The sequence below is a fragment of the Dysidea avara genome, chromosome 4 (genome assembly GCF_963678975.1).
Source record: "Dysidea avara chromosome 4, odDysAvar1.4, whole genome shotgun sequence".
NCBI classification, from domain to species: domain Eukaryota; kingdom Metazoa; phylum Porifera; class Demospongiae; order Dictyoceratida; family Dysideidae; genus Dysidea; species Dysidea avara.
This window is the reverse complement of record NC_089275.1, coordinates 905,667-928,019: the sequence shown is the minus strand read 5'-3', so window position 1 is coordinate 928,019 and position 22,353 is coordinate 905,667. Positions and strand designations below refer to the sequence as shown.

General features: G+C 38.4%; 1 protein-coding gene across 1 annotated transcript; it reads left to right on the top strand.

Moving 5' to 3' along the window:
* Nucleotides 1-3,854: 3,854 nt before the first annotated feature.
* LOC136252667 (rho guanine nucleotide exchange factor 38-like) lies at nt 3,855-21,113 on the top strand. The gene is made up of 16 exons (XM_066045211.1): nt 3,855-4,755; nt 5,122-5,453; nt 11,370-11,411; nt 11,460-11,559; nt 11,967-12,005; nt 12,052-12,206; nt 12,252-12,354; nt 12,756-12,847; nt 12,903-12,958; nt 14,130-14,229; nt 14,283-14,388; nt 15,010-15,131; nt 15,892-16,134; nt 17,551-18,162; nt 19,903-20,023; nt 20,570-21,113. The coding sequence occupies exons 1-16, from the start codon at nt 3,930-3,932 to the stop codon at nt 21,004-21,006; spliced, it is 3,486 nt and encodes a 1,161-aa protein (XP_065901283.1). The 5' UTR covers nt 3,855-3,929; the 3' UTR covers nt 21,007-21,113.
* The last annotated feature ends 1,240 nt before the right edge of the window (nt 21,114-22,353 follow it).

The window sequence follows — 22,353 nt, the reverse complement described above, 5'->3', positions numbered from 1 at the left end:
AAATAAGTAAGTCCCGATGAAGTTTCCACATACAAATATGAAAATTGTTGTAAAAATTGCACCCATCAAAATGCTCCATGCACCCTCCATTATCCGATCTCATTGGGTTATCCAACATATAGAAGAAGCCCGTTTATTAATATAACAGAACTCCATTCAAATGCTCTAATAGAACATACACCTTTGTCAAAATACCCTAATAAAACAGTCACTTCCACAGTAATGGAGGACTACTGTATACTTTGTAGTGGTTAGCAGTAGCTGGTTTTGTACATGTCTGTTGCAATTATGTGGTTACAACCAGTGAGTTCTCGGACAACATGGGACCACATAGCTAATCACATTAGGACAAGGGAAAACATGATTCAGAATACAAAAGCAGTAGTCATGTAGGGTCCATTGTGTACATCTGTTGTAATTGTGCAATGTTCCTATTAATAATGTGTTTGGGAAATTTTATCAACAAAAAGTTATTGATATTTGACAGTACTAATTTAATATTTAAATTATTCAGTCCTACATTACATAACAAATTCTTTAAAGATGAAAATTACTACCAGATTCCCCACATAAATCTCCCAGGAAGTTTAGAAACCAGTCACCAAAAATTCCTGAAGCTGCCCACCATGAAATTTCATGATCAGATGCAGACAAGTATATAGTAGTGATGATGTATAGCTACACTTATGATAGTTATGTTGTAAGTAAGTGACAGTGCATCGCTGCCATCAACTTTACCTGACCTTAAGAAGTGCTGAAGTGGTGTCTACCTCAGCCGGAAAGAAATTTTTTGAACAAGTGGATTCCATACAGTCCAGCAGACAGCAGGGTGTAAGTTGCAAAAATAAACGGCAACACAGTTTTAGATTATAATAATTATCTCGTGTACTGAATGTAATAATTCCACCTGCAGGACAGGTAGCTATCAGCATTGAACATATTGTAAGTTGCATAGCAACCATACAAATGTTGTAAAATAATTGCAGTAGGTACCAAAATGCCATATCTTCAGATAAGTCAGTGTCTTGGCTGCTCAGTAAATTTTCATTGTTTCCAAACAATACTGAATGGTTTTGTATGCATTGGGAACATAGCTTCTGAGCAGACACAATAATGCTGGCTTGTATAGCTTCAAGGTAAATAAGGATCTCAATATCTAGAGAAATGCCAACCCAGCTACTATAATAGTTCTATGTTCGTGATTATACATTCATAAACAGTAAATTGGATCACTTTTATAGTATTTAAATTAACAAGCTATGTTTTGCAAAGGTATGAGTGAGCAACTACTTCTGCTCTTAAAAGGGATAGCTACCAGCAATTAACTCATTTTGATCCAGATCAAACTTTAGGAAGTTAAAAAACCTTCTAACTCAGCCATTTTAGCACGTAAAAGAGATTTTAATACAAACCCCCATTTGAAATTACTCTTAAGGCACTTGACCTCACACCATTAAGTTTAGCAGAGAGCAAGCATGAGTAACATCATGCATACAGTAACTATATACAGTCATTAAACTTAAAATTCATTCCTCAGTGAAGGGTGTACAGAAGGAAAATGAGCCCTGAAAGTTGTAGTGATATACTCTAATAGAGCAGTCATTGCATGGAAATGTACAGTGTTGAAGTTCAAAGATTTTCCATTTCCAGATATTGTATCTAACTTTATATACTGCATATAACTTACACTACTTATACTCTGCAGTACAATATACATGTAGCTATGATCAGCTATAAATTTTATATCACTTTGGTGTACTTGCTCAGTGCACCAAATTAATTGTAGTTATCATTTTTGTCAGTCAAGTGGATTCATGTCTGTAGTTTTGTGTGTACTAATAACTGATCTCCTATCACAGTGAATTCATGTATAAATGAATATTATAGCAGTTTTGAATTATTAAAATTTTCAAGGTGTCTCAGCTGTGCCACTCTAAACCTCCTCATCTAATAACTTAGTATTGTGCTGTCGCAAACCTTGTTTGAAAAGTCTTCACTGCATCCCAGGATATTTAAAAACTATCAGTAGCAATATCACCAAAACTGCCAACTCTGATTTGCATGATTATAGTTAGCTATAGTCGGGCTAACATAGAACAATTAATGTAGCTGCAATGACAAGCATCATGATGTGTGTAGGGCCCTGCAACATGCATATGTGCCTATTCTGTTTAAACAGTTTATATGTTTCAGTATTGAAATGCCAGTGGTGGTGGTGTTACATGGCTCCCTGCATTCATCAGTAATCAGTCAAAGCTGTGAAAACGTACAACCATCTGGATCAAAATAGTGAAATCAAAAGTGGCAGTCATAGCTGTATGTGGCAATCAACTTTACTGAGCAAGCTAACGCTAATCCACAATTTCATTAGTGGCAAGGCTAGCTGTCATATAGCTAGTGAAATTGATTAGCATGTGTTACATGTTAACATCATCATGTGTTACATGTTAACATCATCTTGTGTTACATGTTAACATCATCTTGTGTTACATGTTAACATCATCATGTGTTACATGTTAACATCATCATGCATTCAGTGCAGTTATAGTGTTTCTTAAAACCACCCGGCTTTGAGTTTAACCCTGCTGGCTGTGGCACAAGCTTTTCAAGGTCACATCTTTTTCACAGCTTGGCATGCATGGATACACAGATCAGGTTGACAGTACAACAAAAGTTCATAACCAATAATTTGGAGAATCAGTGCTCTAGTAAAATCAGTGCATTAATACAAGTCATCATTATGCTTTAAAGCAGAAATGCTTGGGACTAATAAACTCCCTTAATAATGAATCATGCTTTATAAGTCAAACATGTCAGACGCGCATGTTGCCAGTATAGCGGTGTGAATATAGCTTACAATTGCATGGATTCCATTAGCTAGATAAAACAACCATTTAACCAAGGCATACGACAAAGCAAGACTGAGTTTAGACAGTGTTCTGAATATTGTGAAGTCTTGTAGCTATAAAAAGTGATTGCTAATATGCATATAACTGCTGCTACACTATGAATTATTTTGAGGTAAGTCTTACTCTAATTTAAGCAGTCACCCATTTTTAGATTTATTATTGTTGCGGCTGGTAGAGCAACACTTCAAAGAAGAATTGTAGGCTTGATGCTCATAACAGAGTAGCTATTGTTTGCAGTATACTGTATTTAGCTATGATGAATCAGTTATTATTAATTATTTGTTGTATTGTGCAGACCTCAAGAAAAGTGTGGTGCACAAAATGTTTAGATAAGGCTACTAGTTGACCAATAAAGATGCTGCCTGCACACATCAAATTAGCTCTGTACGACTATTTGTGATTTATGACAAAGCCAACCCTCTAATATAGCTAGCAGTCTTTCGGTATAGGAACCCATGCAATTCTCAGTCCGACCCAGGGGTAGGTAGCTAACGAGCTAAAATAGTCTACGAAATTTCAAAGATGACTGCCCATATTTCATCTTTCAGAAATATGACTGCCAATGCATATTAATTTTCATCTTTCAAGACAAATTTCAGTTCAAATATCTCCGTAAAATTCAGTAATTGTAAAATTAGTAAATTATAGACTCCGTAAATTTTCGTTACATCTTTTCGATTGTCAAATTTCATCTTTCAAACTGCAGACAATATTTCATCTTTCAGAAAAAAACCGGCTAACCAAAACATTCTGGCACAATTAATCTGTCAGAAGAAATACTGACTGGACTGAAGCAGAGGGCTAAGTGTGAAGGGAGGAGTCAAATGAAACTTGGCCGGCCTGTCTTGGGTTGTCATTTTCTGCCAAACGGTCTCCAACCTATGAACCGGATGGCACGAGGGCATGGCTGACGCGCGCCCAGTTACTGAAATAATTACAAGTCACGAGAAATTTCTTATAGTTTCATTTGGTGGTAAATAAAACACAGTAGTGTCGTGTCAAAAGCGGTAGCCGGGGAGGATGGCGGCCACTGAGGTGGTAGCTATCGCCAACTTTAGTGGGGAAGATGATGGCGAACTAAGTTTCAAGAAAGGCGATACTATTAAAGTGATAGAAAAAGTGGACGAAAATTGGAGTAAAGGACAAGTCGGTTCTGTGATTGGAATATTTCCTGTGAACTTTGTCACCGCGAAAAGAAGCAGACCTTCCGTCCCGCCTTTGCCGCGTAGCACTATTAAAGCTGGAGCGGCCAAGTCACCGACACAAACACCTGAACCCGCCACAGAAAGCCCTCGAAATAGTCCTACTGTAAATGGAGTAAGTCGTAAGATCCAACCTTGTGCTAGAGCCCTGTACACGTTTAGTGGAGAGAAGAAGGACGAATTATCCTTTTCTGAAGGTGTTAAGATACGACTACTAAGGAGGATTGATGCCAATTGGTTGGAGGGAGAACTGAATGGAAATGTTGGAATATTCCCACAACAGTTTGTGAAGATAGAAGTTGGTCTACCGTCCAAAGATGGTGAATCAGTACTTGCTGGCTCCGGGAAACCTTATGCTCGTGGATTGTGTAATTTCCATGGTGATTCCCATGATGATTTGCAGTTTGAACGTGGTGACCTCATCGAGTTGGTGTCATGGGCAGGAGAGGGATGGATGAAAGGGCGTACAAGTGACGACAACACTGGGGTATTCCCCGCATCATTCGTGCAAGTCATCCAACCTCTACCAGTATCAGAAGCAGCCCCCAGGGAGATCCCCTCTGTTGTTATATCAACAGCCTCACCAACAGAGCAACAGAATTCAGCACCTCAACCTAAGCCAAGGAAATCATCTGTGTCAAGTGGTGCGTAAGATTTCCTGAGGGAAAATGTTGAAAATATAATTACTGTTGTCATGCATTCCTTACTTGTGTTCTCTCTCCAGTGGGTTTCTGTAGTACTGGCTATGTTTCCATGACCAACACTTGTTTGTAGATGCTTACCGCACTAAATGCAAAGCCCACATCTCACATTTTCCATTCCTCACAAGGCTTCACATACCTACTATAAATGTTTTTACAGCTGCTATTGTGTAATAGAAATTATGAGGGCCTTGGATGGATGCATGTATACTGGGACCACTTGCAGTACTCACTGGCCTGTACATGTGTTTAATTCTTATCTTGTAAATTAGCAGCAGTGTATTAAACATTAATATGGTATTTTTGTAGCCCCTAAGCCGGTTCCACGCAGGAGGACATCTCCAGGAGTGCCCAAGAGGTCGGCACCTTGTCCTCCTGGGTCAAGTTCACCAAGTCATCGTCAGTCACCACGACGACCAAGAACACCAGACTTTGAGTCACCCAAACCTCCAATGAGACGTATTAGTAAACAACGACCCCTTACCATGGCAAGGTCGATCGATGTAGGTGTTGGGGACAGGAAGACCAGGTCCAATACGATGGCTGTGCCTAGACCACGTAAACGTGGTCAGGCTGTCTCCATGGTGATGGACTGTACTCAAATAGATTTGGAGATTGAAGAGCTCTTGTCAAAGTTGGCGGTGAGTGTGTGTAATGTAGCACAGCACGTTGTTAGGTCTTCAGACAGTGACACTTATAACTACATTGTACTAGACATAGTGTTCATACATGTGTGCATGAAACATTGACTCTCCAAGTTAAGGACACAATAGATAAAACTTCCACTTTAAGGACCAAGGTTTTTGGTGCCAGTCTGGATCAGTGCATTTTCCTCTGGACTTTAATTTGTTCATCGTTATATAGAGGTTCCTTGTTTGCGTGTGTATGAGATTGTGTGTATAAACAAGTAGTTATCAATAGTACATGCCAGGAATTACAATTACTGGTCATGCTGCCAAGTTTTGATTCTCCAATCACCTCTTGTTGTTGCAGTACATCTGTTACATCTACATGTAACCCAACAATTATTTATCACCTATGTGTTACTATTAGAGTACTTGCTAGCTACCACATTTTAATAGGTCAGTTTTGTGAGGTTACCCTTGTGGTTTTGTTGAACTATCACCTTGTGTTGGTGTTGTGCAGTGTTCTTGATAAATGGATGCTTTAACATACTTAGAACTCACCTGGAAAATCAGGACACCTTGATAGTCAGGACATCATTGGTTGGTCTCAAGTTGTCCATATTACAATAGAACCTGTTAATGTGGAGTTACCAACGGCAGATCCAGCATGGCCCCAAGTGCCCTCCTGCTAGCTTGTCACTTTGATATACAGTAAATTGGTTCATTGCTCAGGATATTGAGTCAAGAATTACTGACATTTTAAATACTGACTCACCCAGCACCTTCGTGCATACTAAGTGCCTCTAAAAATAATTATCAGTTTAAGCCTTTTAAGATTTCACAACTTTCTTCAATGGGCCTAAATGGTAAAATTCAACAGTGAACACTGAGAGGTGATTATTTGATTGCTGCTATGTGTGTACATCAACTATAACAGGTTGTACTACTACTAATATACTAGCTACTCAGAGTGGTTTCCCCATTTTAATGGTCTGGATCTAAACCTGTTTGTGGCTCTCCCCTTGGTCCACCCCTGGACAGTTAGTAAAGGTCCAAAGTATCCCTTAGTACATAAATCAGGAGCTTATAAGTGCCAAAGGCGCAAATTGCTAGCATTTCAAGCTAGCAATTTGCCAATTGCTTTGCCAAATGCCAATTGAGGTTCCTTCTTTCTCTTACTTGCTGCACAGTTCTACTAGTGAATTTGTTTAATAAGAATATAACAACAGAAGCCCACTAAGCAGGCATGTAGGGTGGCCTGTGTGGTTGGTGAGGTTTCAACACTATTAGTGGTGTTCCATATAAGGTAAATCTGGATGCTATGCAAGTTCTCTGAAATATACTGATAACATTATTCATATCACTAATAAATGATAATCAGTCCATCTTGTCACATCACAGGCTTCACACACTTGAACAGTAACTGTTAGTAGGTCTTCATGTGGCAGGTAACCATGGTGATAATCATAGTAACCTCCACTCTGACTGGTTGTCATGACTTCAGATAGCCTTAGGGTGGAGGACATTATCTGATGGTAGAAATTTTGGCTCTTCACTGATTACAAGCAGAGGAGGTTGGAAGTGCTTTAAGTGCTACTGACATTACACTAGTAGTTGTAGCAAACAGTGAGGCTCATCAGATATTAATACCTTGCTTCATATTAGGGTAATGTAGTTTGTTTTGTGAAAAATTTTGAGGTGAAATTTGATGTGTAAAACAAAGCAACGACGTCACTCTCTGTTACATGGTTCTTATGTTTTATTATAAAACCGACTTTCTGCATATTTTATTTTTAAAGCTCTTAATTATCTGTTGTGCTAGTGCACAACATCCAGTGTAATTTAAGAACACAGAGAATTTTCTTTTTGCTATTAGCTGCCAATTGTGTTTTACGTTTGGGTAGCGGTGATTGTGTGTAGCTAGGTTATATCTTTGTAACTGGTAGCTATGTTATACTAACAACTCTAAACAGACTGTAGTACAGACCTTCTGCAGTTGTGTTAATAAATTCAAGTTGTCCTTTTTGCACATTGTACGATATGTGGACACATTGTTTGGAGTAGCAATCTTTCTAGTGGATCACATGACTTGTACTTGTTTCAAAGAAAAAAAAGCTGAATCCATGAGACATAAAAGTGATCTGGTCTACTTTCTCCTGGTTGCTGTGGGTGTTAGTGTGTGGAACATGATTACTTTGAGATAGCTTAACCTTCCTTTGATGGCCACTTCTCTGTTACATACCATCTATCCACACAACACTTCACAGTTACAGTAACACGTCATAGTAATGATCAAGTATGCTTCCATGACTACCCAGTACTAGTGATATACTGTTATACACTTCTAAACACAAGTCTGTTTACCTACAAATATCTTCAGCTCATAAACACTATGGCCGCAATTGAACTGCTGTTTTGTCAAGACCACACTTCTTACTTGCTTTTGTCATGATTTCTGTTAATATTTTAAAGTTTATGTGCCAACCTACCGACATTATACTGTTAAGATTTTCCATTAAACAACTGATCTAATTGATTAAGTCTGAATGACAGCATTTCATAATGTGTCAACAAAATTGTGATAAACTATTAACACTCCATTTTGCTACTAAAAAATTCAACCCTTCAACAGCCAAAATCCATTATACTGGACATATGGAGTTGTAACATCTTTGTGAGCATTAAAGGCTTTTCACACTACCGTAAAATGCGCATCAAAGCCAGATCAGACGATTTCACACCTGAGCCAGATTGACCACAATGCGCATTCAATCCGGCTTCATTTCAATCCACCTCTAGAAGTGAATTGGTCGGAGTTAATTCGTATTAGCGGGGGGGGGCGTGTACAGTCTACAGATATCTCATGCAAAGCATGGCCATTGTGCCAAGACTTAAGTGATGACATACCTAGTGTTATACTCGGCTTGTGGAAGTGATATGGTGACCATGAGTGAGTATCAAAGGATAGCATACCCTTCTGAAATCATCGTGCCAGGTACAGGTTTCCTCATAAGAACTAACCAGCTTCTTGGCACCCAACGCTTTGTAAGTGTAATAATCACATTCCTCGCTACGAATACTTTTGTGACTCCACGAAGAAGGTAGTACAATGACTGACGCCATTTAAATTTTTGTTACATAATTGAGTGATTAATTCACGTGCTATGAAAGCGAATTGAATTCAGTTACTGCAAACGTAGTGTGAAATGGATTGATGTGCATTCGATCCACTCTCAGTCTGACCACAGCTGGATCCGCATTCAATGCACGTTTAGTGTGAAAAGTCCATAACACCACATTACCTCACCATGAATTTCATAGTATATCTGCACTGTCACACTGGTTTCAAGAAAGAAGCTATTCCATCATTATTGTATATCTATAGCCACATCTTCCTTTGTACTTTGTCCCAACCTGTCTTCATTTGACACAAGATTAGTTCCCTATATTTTTCCGTGCTTGAAAACTAACTTGGGTATCATTCACGATACTGACAAGTTGATAGGCATGCTACAGGTGCACGTAGTGAATCAGCTAAACTATTTTCCCATTTCTCTTGAGTAACACCACCAGTTTCCTTACACTGACACTTACTGGTGTTGGAATGGCATTGTGTATGACTAGCATCATGTGTAGTAGTTAAGTGAACCCTAACTCCAAGCCGGCTATAGTCATGCTCACTTCCCACACAACTGTTCAAACACTACTACAAATCTTGTGAGAAGAGATTCTCTGCAAATAGTTAACAGCTCTAGGCCCACTAAAATAATAAGAAGGCTCAAATGTTTTTCAGAGTAATTTATATATTTTATTTTTTTACATTAGACCTCTGCACTCTGTAAGTCTGATTACATGACCATAACAATGTTTTTTATATATTTTGTATTTATTTTAATTTACTGGACAGGTAGACAGTGTCAAATGTGTTCAGGAGACCATCCCAAATGAATACAATAACCGTGTTGTCTCTAGTGTACCTGTGAAGCATGAGTGTGGTATCAACCAGCCATAATAGTTTTGTTGTGTAAATCTGTTGTGATTATCCCATCATAAAGAGTGACTGTGTCCAGTGTATTACCTGTACTGATTCTGTAGTGACTAGTAACACAATTAATGGTTTATACCAGAAATGATTACAAACAGCAGTTTAGGTAACATGGAAATTAATATGCCTTAATCAGATAATTTATGCTGCCTGTAGGGGTTCTTATCAGCTTACAACTCCTGATGGTTACCTTAGTATTGAAAACATAGACAGTTACTGTACATGTGCTGTGATTAAAGTTAGTGACTACCTCAGGATTAATTTTAATCCTGTCTGCATTTGAAACATTTATCAGGCCAGTACTCAGTTATTATTTTTCTCACACATAACTGAATAACTAATCTCTTGGAAACTGTTCAAACATCCAGGTTGAGTTGGGCAGTATTGATATCATCGCCTGTATGCAATATATTATGATGTACAATAATGAGTACTTCAGCTATTTTGAAAACTGCAATACCATTTGTGCAATATTGTTACATGTTAATTAGCATAATTGCTAGATGAGAAACTGTATCAGTGTCTTGTTTAAATGCTTTAGAGCTAACATAACTAAATTTATAACAGAATTTGTTTCAATAACAGAACATGCAGATGTAGTTACCAATGTAACATTACACTGTTAAGCTTTGCCATCTAGCAATCTCTAGTGCTGTCTAACTTCATTAAGTATGAACTTTTGTATTATACAAAAAGTACATGTTCTGTGTGTGTGTGTGTGTGTGTGTGTGTGTGTGTGTGTGTGTGTGTGTGTGTGTGTGTGTGTGTGTGTGTGGTGTAGTGTGTGTGTGTGTAGTGTAGTGTAGTGTAGTGTAGTGTATTGTGTGTGTGTGTGTAGTGTAGTATTGTGTGTAGTGTGTAGTGTGTAGTGTGTGTGTAGTGTATTGTGTGTGTAGTGTATTGTGTGTGTGTGAGTGTAGTGTATTGTGTGTGTGTAGTGTAGTGTAGTGTAGTGTAGTGTAGTGTAGTGTAGTGTAGTGTAGTGTAGTGTAGTGTAGTGTATTGTGTGTGTGTGTGTGTGTGTAGTGTGTGTGTGTTGATGTTACTACATGACATATGACAGTAATCGCAATTATCACATGGCCACCTGGTTGCAATAATCTCAGTACCAACCGTACACCCCCCCAGGTGGCATAGTTGCCTTTTGTAAAATTCTACATATCACCAATATATATGTCATGTGTAGCATGCAAGAAGTATATGTATGAATTTCATGTACGTCAGTACTCATAATTATGGCGTTTTACTACACGTACATGGCACCTGTTCTCAGAGGATTATGTTATGATTGTAAAGTGATAAATGTGACTCTAGCTATTACACTGCCTTGTACTTTAAAGGGCCACGTTGCTTCCTGTGAGCATAGACTTTGTATAATCCACTGTACATTTTTATGTGCAGGGTTGTAGCAAGAGTTCATCATATTAAAAAACGAACTCTCTTTAGGTTGTAGTTTCAATTGTTTGGGTGGTACTAATATCCTGGCACACCATAGATTAGAGCAGCTTTGCAAAAAAGCCATTCAGAGCATGCACGTCTAATTTTATGATTGCAAAGTTTGGCAAAAATAATTTCTCTGTAATGTTGCATATCCGAGGGGACTAGGGAACCATTTATAGGCTTCATACAGTACGTGGACCATTGACAGCTAATACTTCACACCCACCAAATTAAGGATCTGACATGCAAGCTTTAGAAAATTAAGATACTCTAATAGAGCAGTCAGGCAACTCTATCAGAACAGTCACCTATCTGCTGTGTAAGTTTGGAAACCATACACCGCTATAATAATCAAAAGTGGTATCCGTGCAATAACATTATACCTACAAAGTTGTAGTATGATTCAATACCATACACTTATAATTTCTTATGTCATGTTACTATAGCTGGAACAGAAAATGTTACGTAGTGCTGAAGCCTTGTTAAAGGTATGATGTGGTTGTCATGGCAACATATGATGTCATGAACTGTAATAGGTGTCCACATCAGAAGAGAAACGTAATAAGTTGGAGGGTTCCCTTGACGACCATCATAAACAAGTGAAGTTGTGTGAGCAGCAATTGGAAGATTTAAGGGGTGAGTTGTATGGCTTTGCTCTATAGAAGTTTTATAGGAGACATTCCCTAGTCACATGTATGCATATAAGTACTTGGGATTTGTAATGAGTGGGTAGTGGATAAAGAGTGGGACATTCTACAATGATTTCTAAACTAATAACCTAAACAAGGAGTTTTTGTGTAGAGACATGTAGCAGTCACAAGTACAGTTGTAGAAAAAGGTCGACTAATATTGGAACTCAGGAAAATCTGGTTGCGAGTTTCTAATATATTGTGGGTGTAATATATTGTGGGTGCACAATTTCTGCACACGTAATTCCTGAACATCCCCTGTAAGACCTCTTGTTAGTGTATACCTCCTAATATATCCTCAACTTACTAATACACATAGTATTATATGGTACATTGTGTGTTCTTATTTTCTAGCTGAACGCAAGGAGCAGACTCAAATTAAGAACAGTGTTGGTAAGGTGTTGTTAGTGTATTGTATCCATGACTACCATCGTCTTAGTAATGCCACGTCCACCTTCCCCACCTCGAGAAGATCCAAAAGTTGTCAAGGAGATGATGAGACAGAAAAGACTTGACGAGTTAATGGAGACGGAACGTGTCTACCTTAACGACATGTCAATCTGTTATCGTGACATCATGCCTGCCATGTCTCAGGTATTCCCCTAATGGTAGTCATGGTTACAACACATGTGGTTACAGATTAAAGGACTTGACATTAATGTACTATTTGGTAACCTTGGTGATGTTGTCAAGGTCACTGAAGATTTACTAGCTAAATTGGAGACCGATCAAATGGAAATTGGTAAGGACCAAGTATGGCTTGACTTGCAAGCTGGTGTAAGGGAGTGGTTGTTGTATTATTTGTCAACGTTCTGGTGTTACAGGAGTGTGTTCATAGTAAATTTGTTATTCCACACTTGAGGCTTGCTAAGTGCCAACAATATTGTTTGACTAATAAGACATTCATTTTGTTTATGTGTGTAAGAGATGCATCATGCATAAACTTGTAACTTATATCAATACACTGAAATACATAATTATACACTGACATACATAATTATACATTTGTATATGTTTATGGCCACGTTTGGGTAGTGTTGACGATGAAGACAAAATTCCTTGAGAACTTTACAACGTATAATGTGCAAGTGTTCATGTATTTATCTGTGTCAGTGATGTAATTATTCTTATTGTTTCACACAGGTAAAACATTCAATAGTTTCTCGTCTCGTCTTTGTAACGTATATGGAGTGTATTGTCGTAATAATGAGGATGCCATGGCAACCCTCGAAAAGGTGACCATTTACTGTATGTTGCTAAGTGATGTGCCATAATATGTTTTCATTCCAGTATTTAGAGAATCCAGAACTTAGTTCGAATATACAGAAAACATTTATAAGTGCAATGTGAGTTTGTGTGTGTGTGTGTGTGTGTGTGTGTGTGTGTGTGTGTGTGTGTGTGTGTGTGTGTGTGTGTGTGTGTGTGTGTGTGTGTGTGTGTGTGTGTGTGTGTGTGTGTGTGTGTGTGTGTGTGTGTGTGTGTGTGTGTGTGTGTGTGTGTGTGTGTGTGTGTGTGTGTGTGTGTGTGTGGATAAATCTTTAACTTGTGTGTCTCCTAAACACAGCATACTTGATTCTTTCATTTTGTGTACCAACATCAACCATTGTTAGTGTTTAGGCTGTCCTATATAGTGCCCAGAGCATAACTTGGTCAAATAAATGAAGACGATAAGTCAGCTACAAGTTAAAAACACTCTATTAGAGTGTACACTCTAATAGAGTGTACACTCTAATATACTCTAATAAAGCAGTCACTTTTGCTTTCTTATATTTTGGAATTTCTTTGGTACATCCTCAAAAGTCTTTGTAGTAGAACTACTCTCAGATTGTACATGATAGCAAGAGTATATAATAGAAGCCAAGAGTGTCGAACGGTGTATTAGCCCGTGATTGATGATTGCGTAAAGTAACACGGATATTTCAGTAATTATTTGTTTATGCGAAATAGTAATTTGAAATGCGTACATGGCAATGGGTCTTTTTGCCTGTTTTCTGTGTTATTCAACCAAGTATTCAACAATTATTGTACAAGGAAAATGTAGTAAGGACCCAAGATAACTCCAGCTTGCTAAAACAACGGTTGCACAAACGAGCGTGTTGCCACGCCTTCAGGGATCCGCTTGGCAGTACCAGAACTTTAACATTAGCCAATTCCCTTTAACACTATCATATCTTCACTTGGTTTAGTGGCTGATTTGGGCTAAACACAGCAACCCTTAATGGCAATGAAAACGAGCAATTACTGAAATATTCATGTTACTTTATGCAATCATTAATCACGGGGTAATACACCCGTTCGATACTCTTGGTTTCTATTATATACTCTTGATGATAGTAACATCTCCATAATAAGTTAATCGCAACCTGTTTACCTCCATACATTTTTAAAGGTCAGCCTCTTTATTGTACTAAATAAGAGCTGACAAGTGTCCACTATAGAGAGGTTCAACTGTACTGTAAAGTGCTAGAAATATTTGTTCCCTGATATGTTGTGACAATAATTATTATATCCAATCAGGCCAGAGGACAACAATCACTATTGGGACTTGTTGTCGTTAATTATCAAGCCAGTTCAACGCATCACAAAATACCCTCTCCTGATTGGTGAATTACAGAAGGTGTGTCCTTTAATGTGTTGCCAATGATAACACATATTTGGGGGGTGTCACAGGAGACTGACGAGGAGCATCCCGATTGGTCACATTTACAACGGGGACATGATGCAATGGTCGGTGCTAATTCTCGTATCAATGAGTTTAAGAGACGTAAAGACCTTGGTGAGTTAGTGATGTGCTAATCAGTGATAATTAAATACAAGGGTGTGATATGTTGTTAACAGGTGTGTGTGTGCGTGCATGCGTGCGTGTGTGTGTGTTCCTGACTATTGTATAAGGGTATTTTAAACCGTCATAACTTACTTTGTTCTGATGTAATTAAAACCAACTTTTTATTAAACATTTCAAGTGTTTAAAGAGTTTAATAAATATTTTGACTACTGGCATATGTAACTGAATTCACTGAAGAGAAATGAGGACATCAATGAACATGACCAGTGGAATCTATCTTGCTATTATACAGTGGGTTATTGTTGTGAAGTCAATACTTTCATGAAGCTGTGTAAACAGCCTCCAACATAAGTTTTCTGCAATTGTGAAATCTGGGAGATGCAAATTATTTTTCCATAATTCTATGCATCTCTTTGGATACTATGACAAAGTTACAAGTCCGCTTACTTAATAAGAAATCAGCTTGTCAGCAGAAATTTTTTGCTAAAAACTTTAATTTGCAAAAATTTGGACTCCACACACATAACCTGCTGTAAGATATACAATTGTTATATCACCATGACTACACAAGTGGTGTGCAGTATTTATAGAGTACCACATTTCCTCATACAGTGGACAAGTATACAGGAGGGGCAGAGCCAAGTATCGGCAGCCGAATATCACTTCACTCAGTAAGAAAGAAGATGACAAGAGTAAAACAATCCTTCACACAAATGACTGGCCTCAGACATAAGGTAATGTGGTTGAAGTGTAGGTGGGCTCTTATTTTATTTAGTGTAGCAAGTACGGTACACTGTTAGCTGCTCTACTGTTGAATAACAGTGACTGCTCTATTAGGATGTTTTATTTTAGTGTTGTTCACAATGTACGTATACTGGAACCTGTTAAAGTGGACACTAGTTTGAGGACACCAGGTATTTAGTTAAGGTCCCAAACTATCCCTTGTTACATGTACTGACCTGAAAAATCAGGAAAGGTTGATAATCAGGACATTATAGAGGTCATCCATTTACATCATTTGTTAGTAACGGTTACTAGACACCATGCTTTTGAGATACAAATCAGTGGGACCAGTGTGAGTGTGAGAAAATGAAACTTTTTGTGATTGTGCTTATAAGAAAGACTTAGGGAAATTACTACATTGAGTGAGTCACCTATGTTAATAGCCAACTGAAGAGCAGGACTAAAGGGGACTGGGTTAACTCAGCGATACAAGCCAGCAAACAGCTGAAATTTAATATCCCTGTTTCTTCTATTTGCAAAGCGATAGTACTAGGCAATGAATAGCATAACAAATGGACCACAGCTTTGTTACTGTATTTCACTAGAGTTCTTTGGATTGTAACTCACTCTTGCCTCACACATTCACAAAGATAACTGTAAATTTTAGTGTGACGTCAAATGGGTAACCTCTATTGTCTCTATGTTATGATATTGGATTCACTATGGTACAAACAGGAAGGGTGGGCTTTAAATGAAGTGTTTTCTTTATAGACAGTTGATGTAAAGTTCGATGAAGAGGAGGGACATTATATGGAATCAGAGGCATTAGTGAAGGGCATGTACCGAGTGACACTAGCCTGGGGGGATCAGTTACAGGAAACATGGAAAGCTCATGTCAACTTGGTACAAGGAATACAGGAGGCGTGGTCAGATGAAGAGGACCAATCAAATTCACTAGTGGAATGTTACCATGACATTATCAATAATACATTACAAGAGAAGATGAAGTATCATGTGAGCTGTCAGTGTGTGTGTGTAGTTCGTTAGTGTCCTATGGAGGTCTATGACATCAAAGAAATAAACATGTGTTTACTACAGCGGATCCTCTGTTATCTTAACCCCTTTGTTCTTAGATAGTGATAAAAATGTTCAGATAACTGAAGCCCATACATTTATATACACAGAACTCTGTTGAAATACTCTAGTAGAACATACACTAGTATTAAAATACTATAATAGAACATTCGTTTCCAATTTTGAGGGTCTACTGTTTGTGTGATGGGTTTCTACTATAACAACATCAACAACATCTATTGGCTACACATTCATGACAGATTCATTACTTAGTGTATTTTTAAGCTTCGTATCCCCACTGAGCAATAACCAGCCATTTTTGCAAAATTCTAAATAAACTGGATAAAAAATATGCATGCTACATTGAATATTTTAATTGTTTCGTTATGTACTGAAACAAAGCTCAAATCAATAAAACATATATACCACCAGATTTTCCTGTTCATGTGGAGTAAGAAAATCTTTTGTTTCGTGTTCGTACAGCATATGTTACATGAGTTATGGGTACTTATTTACAATTCATGAAGTAGCAATAAAGTTTATTGTCATCATTTCATTGTTGGAATGGCCTTCTTTGTCCACATGGAGACATACAGAGAAACACTATATATACCTTAATCAATGTGCCAGTTCATGGCAAACAGACTGAGCCAAATCCCATCATTGTAGCTTATTTCAGGTGTGACTTACGATTGATTAAATAAGCACGTGTAATTTGCCATAATTGTATTGTTGTTGTACAAATCGAGTTTATTCTTGTTCCAACTGTGTGGCCCAAGACTGTTCATCACAATATGCTGACACTTTGGCTATCCACTCCTTTGTTACTCTAGATAACAGAGAAACAATAAAATGGAGTTTGAGAATGTGCAAAAACAGATGGTTTTTGCTCAGCAAGTCACAATTGTTCTTGCTCGTATCTTTATTAGACGGTTTCTGGCATTAAGAGGGATTCACACTGGTACCAATCAAGACATGTAATTAATGTATAATGTGTACTGGCAATACAAGTATAGTAACTAGGAGTTGCTACACAGTATGCGAAGCATGAGCATTCTAGGGGGGTTTGGGGGCATGCCCCCCTCAGAAAATTTTTGAAAATTAGACACTCAGGTATGCGATATTTCACCCTAACTACATAATGGCCTTGACAGTTTATTGTACAATATATGATACTACAGCTGAGCTGTGGATATTGGTTGTTTGTGCATACGTTGTACATCAGAAATTGTGTTGTGTTGTGTTATTGTGTCCCTAACGTATGAATGTATTAGAGTATCCTTTAAGGGTTCTCTGTACCTATAGGGGTCCAAGTAGCAGATGGTGTTCATAATTTGTGTATTATTCTATCTATAGCTGGCTCACATACAGGACCATGTCATTCAACCCCTCCAGCAGTTATTAACACTATTCCAGGGTCCCTCCACACTAATAGCTAAGAGGAAGGATAAACTACTAGACTATGACCATCTCCAACATGCCCTGGAGAAGACAAAGGACAAAGACCCTGATAAACTGAAGCAGCTCAATGAACAGTGTACGGCTGCCAAACGTAATTATGAAGCTCTTAACACTCAACTATTAGAAGAGCTGCCATTGTTTCGTACCAAAGTGGCTAAAATGGTATCATGGTGTATTGCTGTATTGTTACGTGCACACAACCAACTGTACTTGGAGTGGGCAGGGCTCCTGCAATCAGTGACATCGTCAGAGGAGGGCGTGGGGCTAGTGGAGCTGCACAGTCAGCTATTACAAGAGGCATGCCACCAGTTAACACAATTATCAGTCGTCCCATCATGGCTTGGCTCACACGTCATCAAGTCACCAGTAGCCACTTCATCACGACCACACTTGGTGGTCTCACCTACTGAGAGTTACTCATCTACTACACTACCTATTAGAGGGAGCAGTAAACGAAACAAGTCAACTACTGATGTCATCGATGGAGAGGATCAGCGTACTGTGAAGGTGAGAACACTAACTTGTATGTAGTACTCATACACAGCAATATTTAGTTCAATTTTTTTTTTTGTTATTACAAGATGGGTGCATGACCAGCACTGCATAGATGTTCAATGGTTTGAGAGTATATTTCTTCAATGAACAGTTTTAAAAGTGATAGTCCTACATTGTACTTTCTTACACAAGTACACAGAAAAATTTGGAATTTTCAACTAGAGTAGGGACCATAGCACATTGATAAAAAGTACTGAAACAAGCTGGAGTAGTCCATGATATTAAATCACAGTAAAACAATAAGAAGTGTTATATCCCTACTGTGCATTTCCATTATGGTATCTTGAGCACAGTAGGGATATAACACTTCTTATTGTTTTACTGTGATTTAATATCATGCACTACTCCAGCTTGTTCAGTACTTTTTATCGATGTGCTATGGTCCCTACTCTAGTTGAAAATTCCAAATTTTCTGTGTACTTGTTTGTTAACTTTTTTTTGGTAAATAATAATTATGACTGGTGAACCCGCATCTGAAATGGCGCTGCGCCCCAATTATCGTCTGAAAAGTGAAGTATCCATTACGTTTCGTTGTCAGCTATGTTCAACCTGTTACACAGTATTTCGAATCAAGACCTGTTCGAAAAGCACCTCTGCAATCCATGCATACCGAAAGAAAGAAATGGTGCCGCGCGCCCCAGTTATATCAATTATCGTCTGAAAGTGAAGTATCCATTACGCTTTGCTGTCGGCTATGTTCAACCCGTTACACAGCAGTATGAATCAAGAGCTATTTGAAAAGCACCTCTGATATCAAAATAGCCACTATGACAAATACAGACGATTTCCGTTACGAAGGGAAGCCATCACGTGCTATCACCAAATTGACACTTTTCATTGTCAGCAAAGATGAATGGGACACAAAGGAGGACACTGGTAAGTCCATGAAGAATGCATTGTACATACTGCTGTATGCCAAAAGGCACCTGTCGGGCCGAAGCGACGTCAAACAGTGATCAAGCCTGTAGCTTTAGCCGTTATCAAGTTACGCTTGTCTGAAGACATTAGTCAGTCATTCACTTACTTACTCAGTCAGTAGAAAACTAGACAGATGCTAAAAGCATGATGGGGTCAGGCTCGCCCCAATAAATTATTTTAAAAATTCCATAGCAACTTGTTGAAAGCGTTTCAGGTTGATCTGAAAGCTTGTTTGGGCTTAGTTTTACCTCACCAGTACTGCCTGATTGTTGTCAAGAGAAATTGAGGCTGTTTTTTGGGTGATATAGTTTCGTGGGCCACGCCTACTCTTTTGTGGTCCCTACTATACACTACTATCATAGTGTGTGATGACAAACCATATTATATAGCATGTAAGTCCTAAACTTTTTAGTACAACTGATGTATTTTATTATGATCTTTATTTGTGAGATATTCAGGGTAGCAAATAAAATTTTGTCTATGTTTGTTTAGTGGAGTGTTTCAAAAAACAGCTGTGCTCATGTGAATGTTTCTGACCTACGCACATTTACGCAGCACAAGCTGTGTAGTTGTGACAGTGTCCTGCTATGATTTATAGGACTGAAATTAATTGTACAATTGAGCACTTATCTACTTCAAACCTTTAGCAATATGTGTGATGTGTTATCTACCTCACATTAACCAATATATATGTAACAACAGTTGTATACAAATATCTCTAACAAGTGAAGAATGTTGACAATCAACCTCACTACTCACATGTACATGTTCCAGTCACCTCAGGTTGGGCAGCTCTATCTGTCACTGTACTCCTTTGATGCTCAGGATACTGCTGAACTGTCTGTTGCCAAGGGAGACACTGTTGTCTTGGTAACACCTCATGACCAACTAGGAAGTGAGTATATACTTTAGTCAAAAGAGGTTGATCATCAAACATCACATCATCTCAGTACGGTGGTGTATTCATATCATATGTGTCCCAAACCCTCTTAAACCTTCTGTAGCAAGTGTAGCTTAAATCTTGTTTGTTGACATGAGTGTGTGGACAGACACATACACACACTTATCCCAAATCAATTTCAGGAAACCAGGCACACATCCACTGCTGGCTGGGGGCGTCTACATACTGTACCTGGTTTAAAACAGACTTGTTGGGGCCTAGTCTTTGTCCTACTGTTAACAGGAAAGTTTTGCATTTTTCATGGCTTCAAAGCAAACCACAAAAGTTTTCCCGCTAAAATGAACTAATTTTACTAGTACATTTACAACTTTACCTCACAGATTTTACTACAAATAGACTTGGTAAGCCTTAACTGTGATACATTTTCCCAGTAAAACTTTTCCTGTTTACATTGTGTTAATTCAAAAGGTAATGGTACGGTTATGACACATAATCAATCTCCTCTGTGTGTTAAGGTAGTTAAATGGTGATGTTGTGCAGGTTCTGAGTGGTGGCTGGTTGCTAAGGGCAACACAGAGGGGTATGTCCCTAGTGTGTACCTGGACTTGGTGAATGAGGATGAGGGATCACATAATCTCAAAGATGGGTCACACAGTCCTGAGGTATCACATGATCCAAGAAGTGGATCACATGATCACAGCATTGGATCACATGATAACAGTGATGGATCACATGATCTCACTAATGAATCACCTGAGCCGCTAGTGACATCACCAACAAGTGGATCACATGATTCAGAGGGACAATATCAAGTGATCTTCTCGTTTGATGCAAGCAGTGAGGTGGAGCTGAGTGTGCAGGAGGGAGAGTGTGTGAGGCTGATAGAGGCACATGATCTAACTGGAAACAATGAATGGTGGTTGGTTAAAAATGAAGGAGGGGCTAAAGGGTATGTCCCTGCCAATTACTTGCAATAAGCACTACACAATAATTTATATTGTATTTATTATTTTTATTTCTTGTACTGTATTTGTTGAAGTTGGTTGTAATAAAGAATAATAGTGCACAGAGGCACATAATGTCATCATTGTTACTGATACCGAAGTGGTGTATCGGCACCAAATGGTTAGGTGATCATATCAAGGTTCAGGGGTGGTGGAATATAAGCTCACATGACCATAGGATGGAAACAGGTCACATGGTCCTCCTACCAATACTTGCAATTTCTAGAGCCAAATGTTTCCATCTTGTCAATTCAGCAGTTGTATCTAGACTGGCAACCTAGGGGAAAATCCCACACAGAAGAAAAGTAGCCTGGGACAATTCTCCACGTCATACGTATTTAAAAGTTACCAAAACTTGTTTCCAATAAATTTATGCATAGTTTTCCATTCTATTAGTGTAGTTAACTTCCCTCCAGTGTCTCCAAATCACAGGACTAGGGAGTTGTGTTCATTCATTGCACCAACAATCATACATGTAGTTAATTGTATTTCTTTGAGATCACAGGATGAATGATGAGGTGTGAGCAACCACCTTTGATTAGGTGCCTTGTTCATGAGACCAGTGTTTTATTGTTTGTTCAGGGAATAATGTTATGAGAGTAGTTGACCAGGTAGTGTGCTGTACAGTGAAGACTAAACAAATTAAACGCCAGACTTTAATGTGGTCACTTGGGTGCTCCTGGCCATCTCATTTTTTAGTCCCCAGATGACCCTATTAATGTTTAAATAGTTAAGCCTGTAAGATATCTGCAACTAGCTACCTAGTGATGTGGTCAATGCTGAAGAGTGAGAAGAAATTATCAGTGAAGCAGAGAGGTCATAACTGCTCTTGTGTGTCATGGGTCAAAAACAACTCTGTAAATTATACAAAATGGTAAAACATTCCTTGTAATAAAATTATGGGGTGCAAAGTTCATGGTGAAACTAGCCACTTACACAGGGGGAAGACAATACTTTATATGAAACTGACTCTAGTACTTATTCTTCTAGGGAATAACCTCACTTGATCATGAGTTTCTGTGTGAGTGCATATATCACAGTAAATGATGCAAGTGATGTTCCCAGGTCTGTCTGTGTGTGATATCTATCCTGCTATTGTGCAGCAGGTTTTTGTTATGAGGTCCAAATTTAATAGTGAAGCAGCCTCCAGCATAAACATTGTGCAATTGTGAGAGATGAAAGATTTCTCCACGTAGTATACTTCTATGCATGTGACGTTACAGGTCTGCTTACTAAGAAACTTAGTATGCCAGCAGAAATTATATTAAACTTCAGTTCAAATTTTGCAAAAATTTGGATTTCGCGCACGTACCCACTGTA

Bases quoted from the DNA above. Each gene is read 5' to 3' on its own strand.
- LOC136252667 (XM_066045211.1), top strand. From the start codon at position 3,930: ATGGCGGCCACTGAGGTGGTAGCTATCGCCAACTTTAGTGGGGAAGAT. The intron at 12,848-12,902 runs GTGACCATTTAC...TTTTCATTCCAG, and splicing joins CCATGGCAACCCTCGAAAAG to TATTTAGAGAATCCAGAACT. The intron at 15,132-15,891 runs GTAATGTGGTTG...TTTTCTTTATAG, and splicing joins TGACTGGCCTCAGACATAAG to ACAGTTGATGTAAAGTTCGA.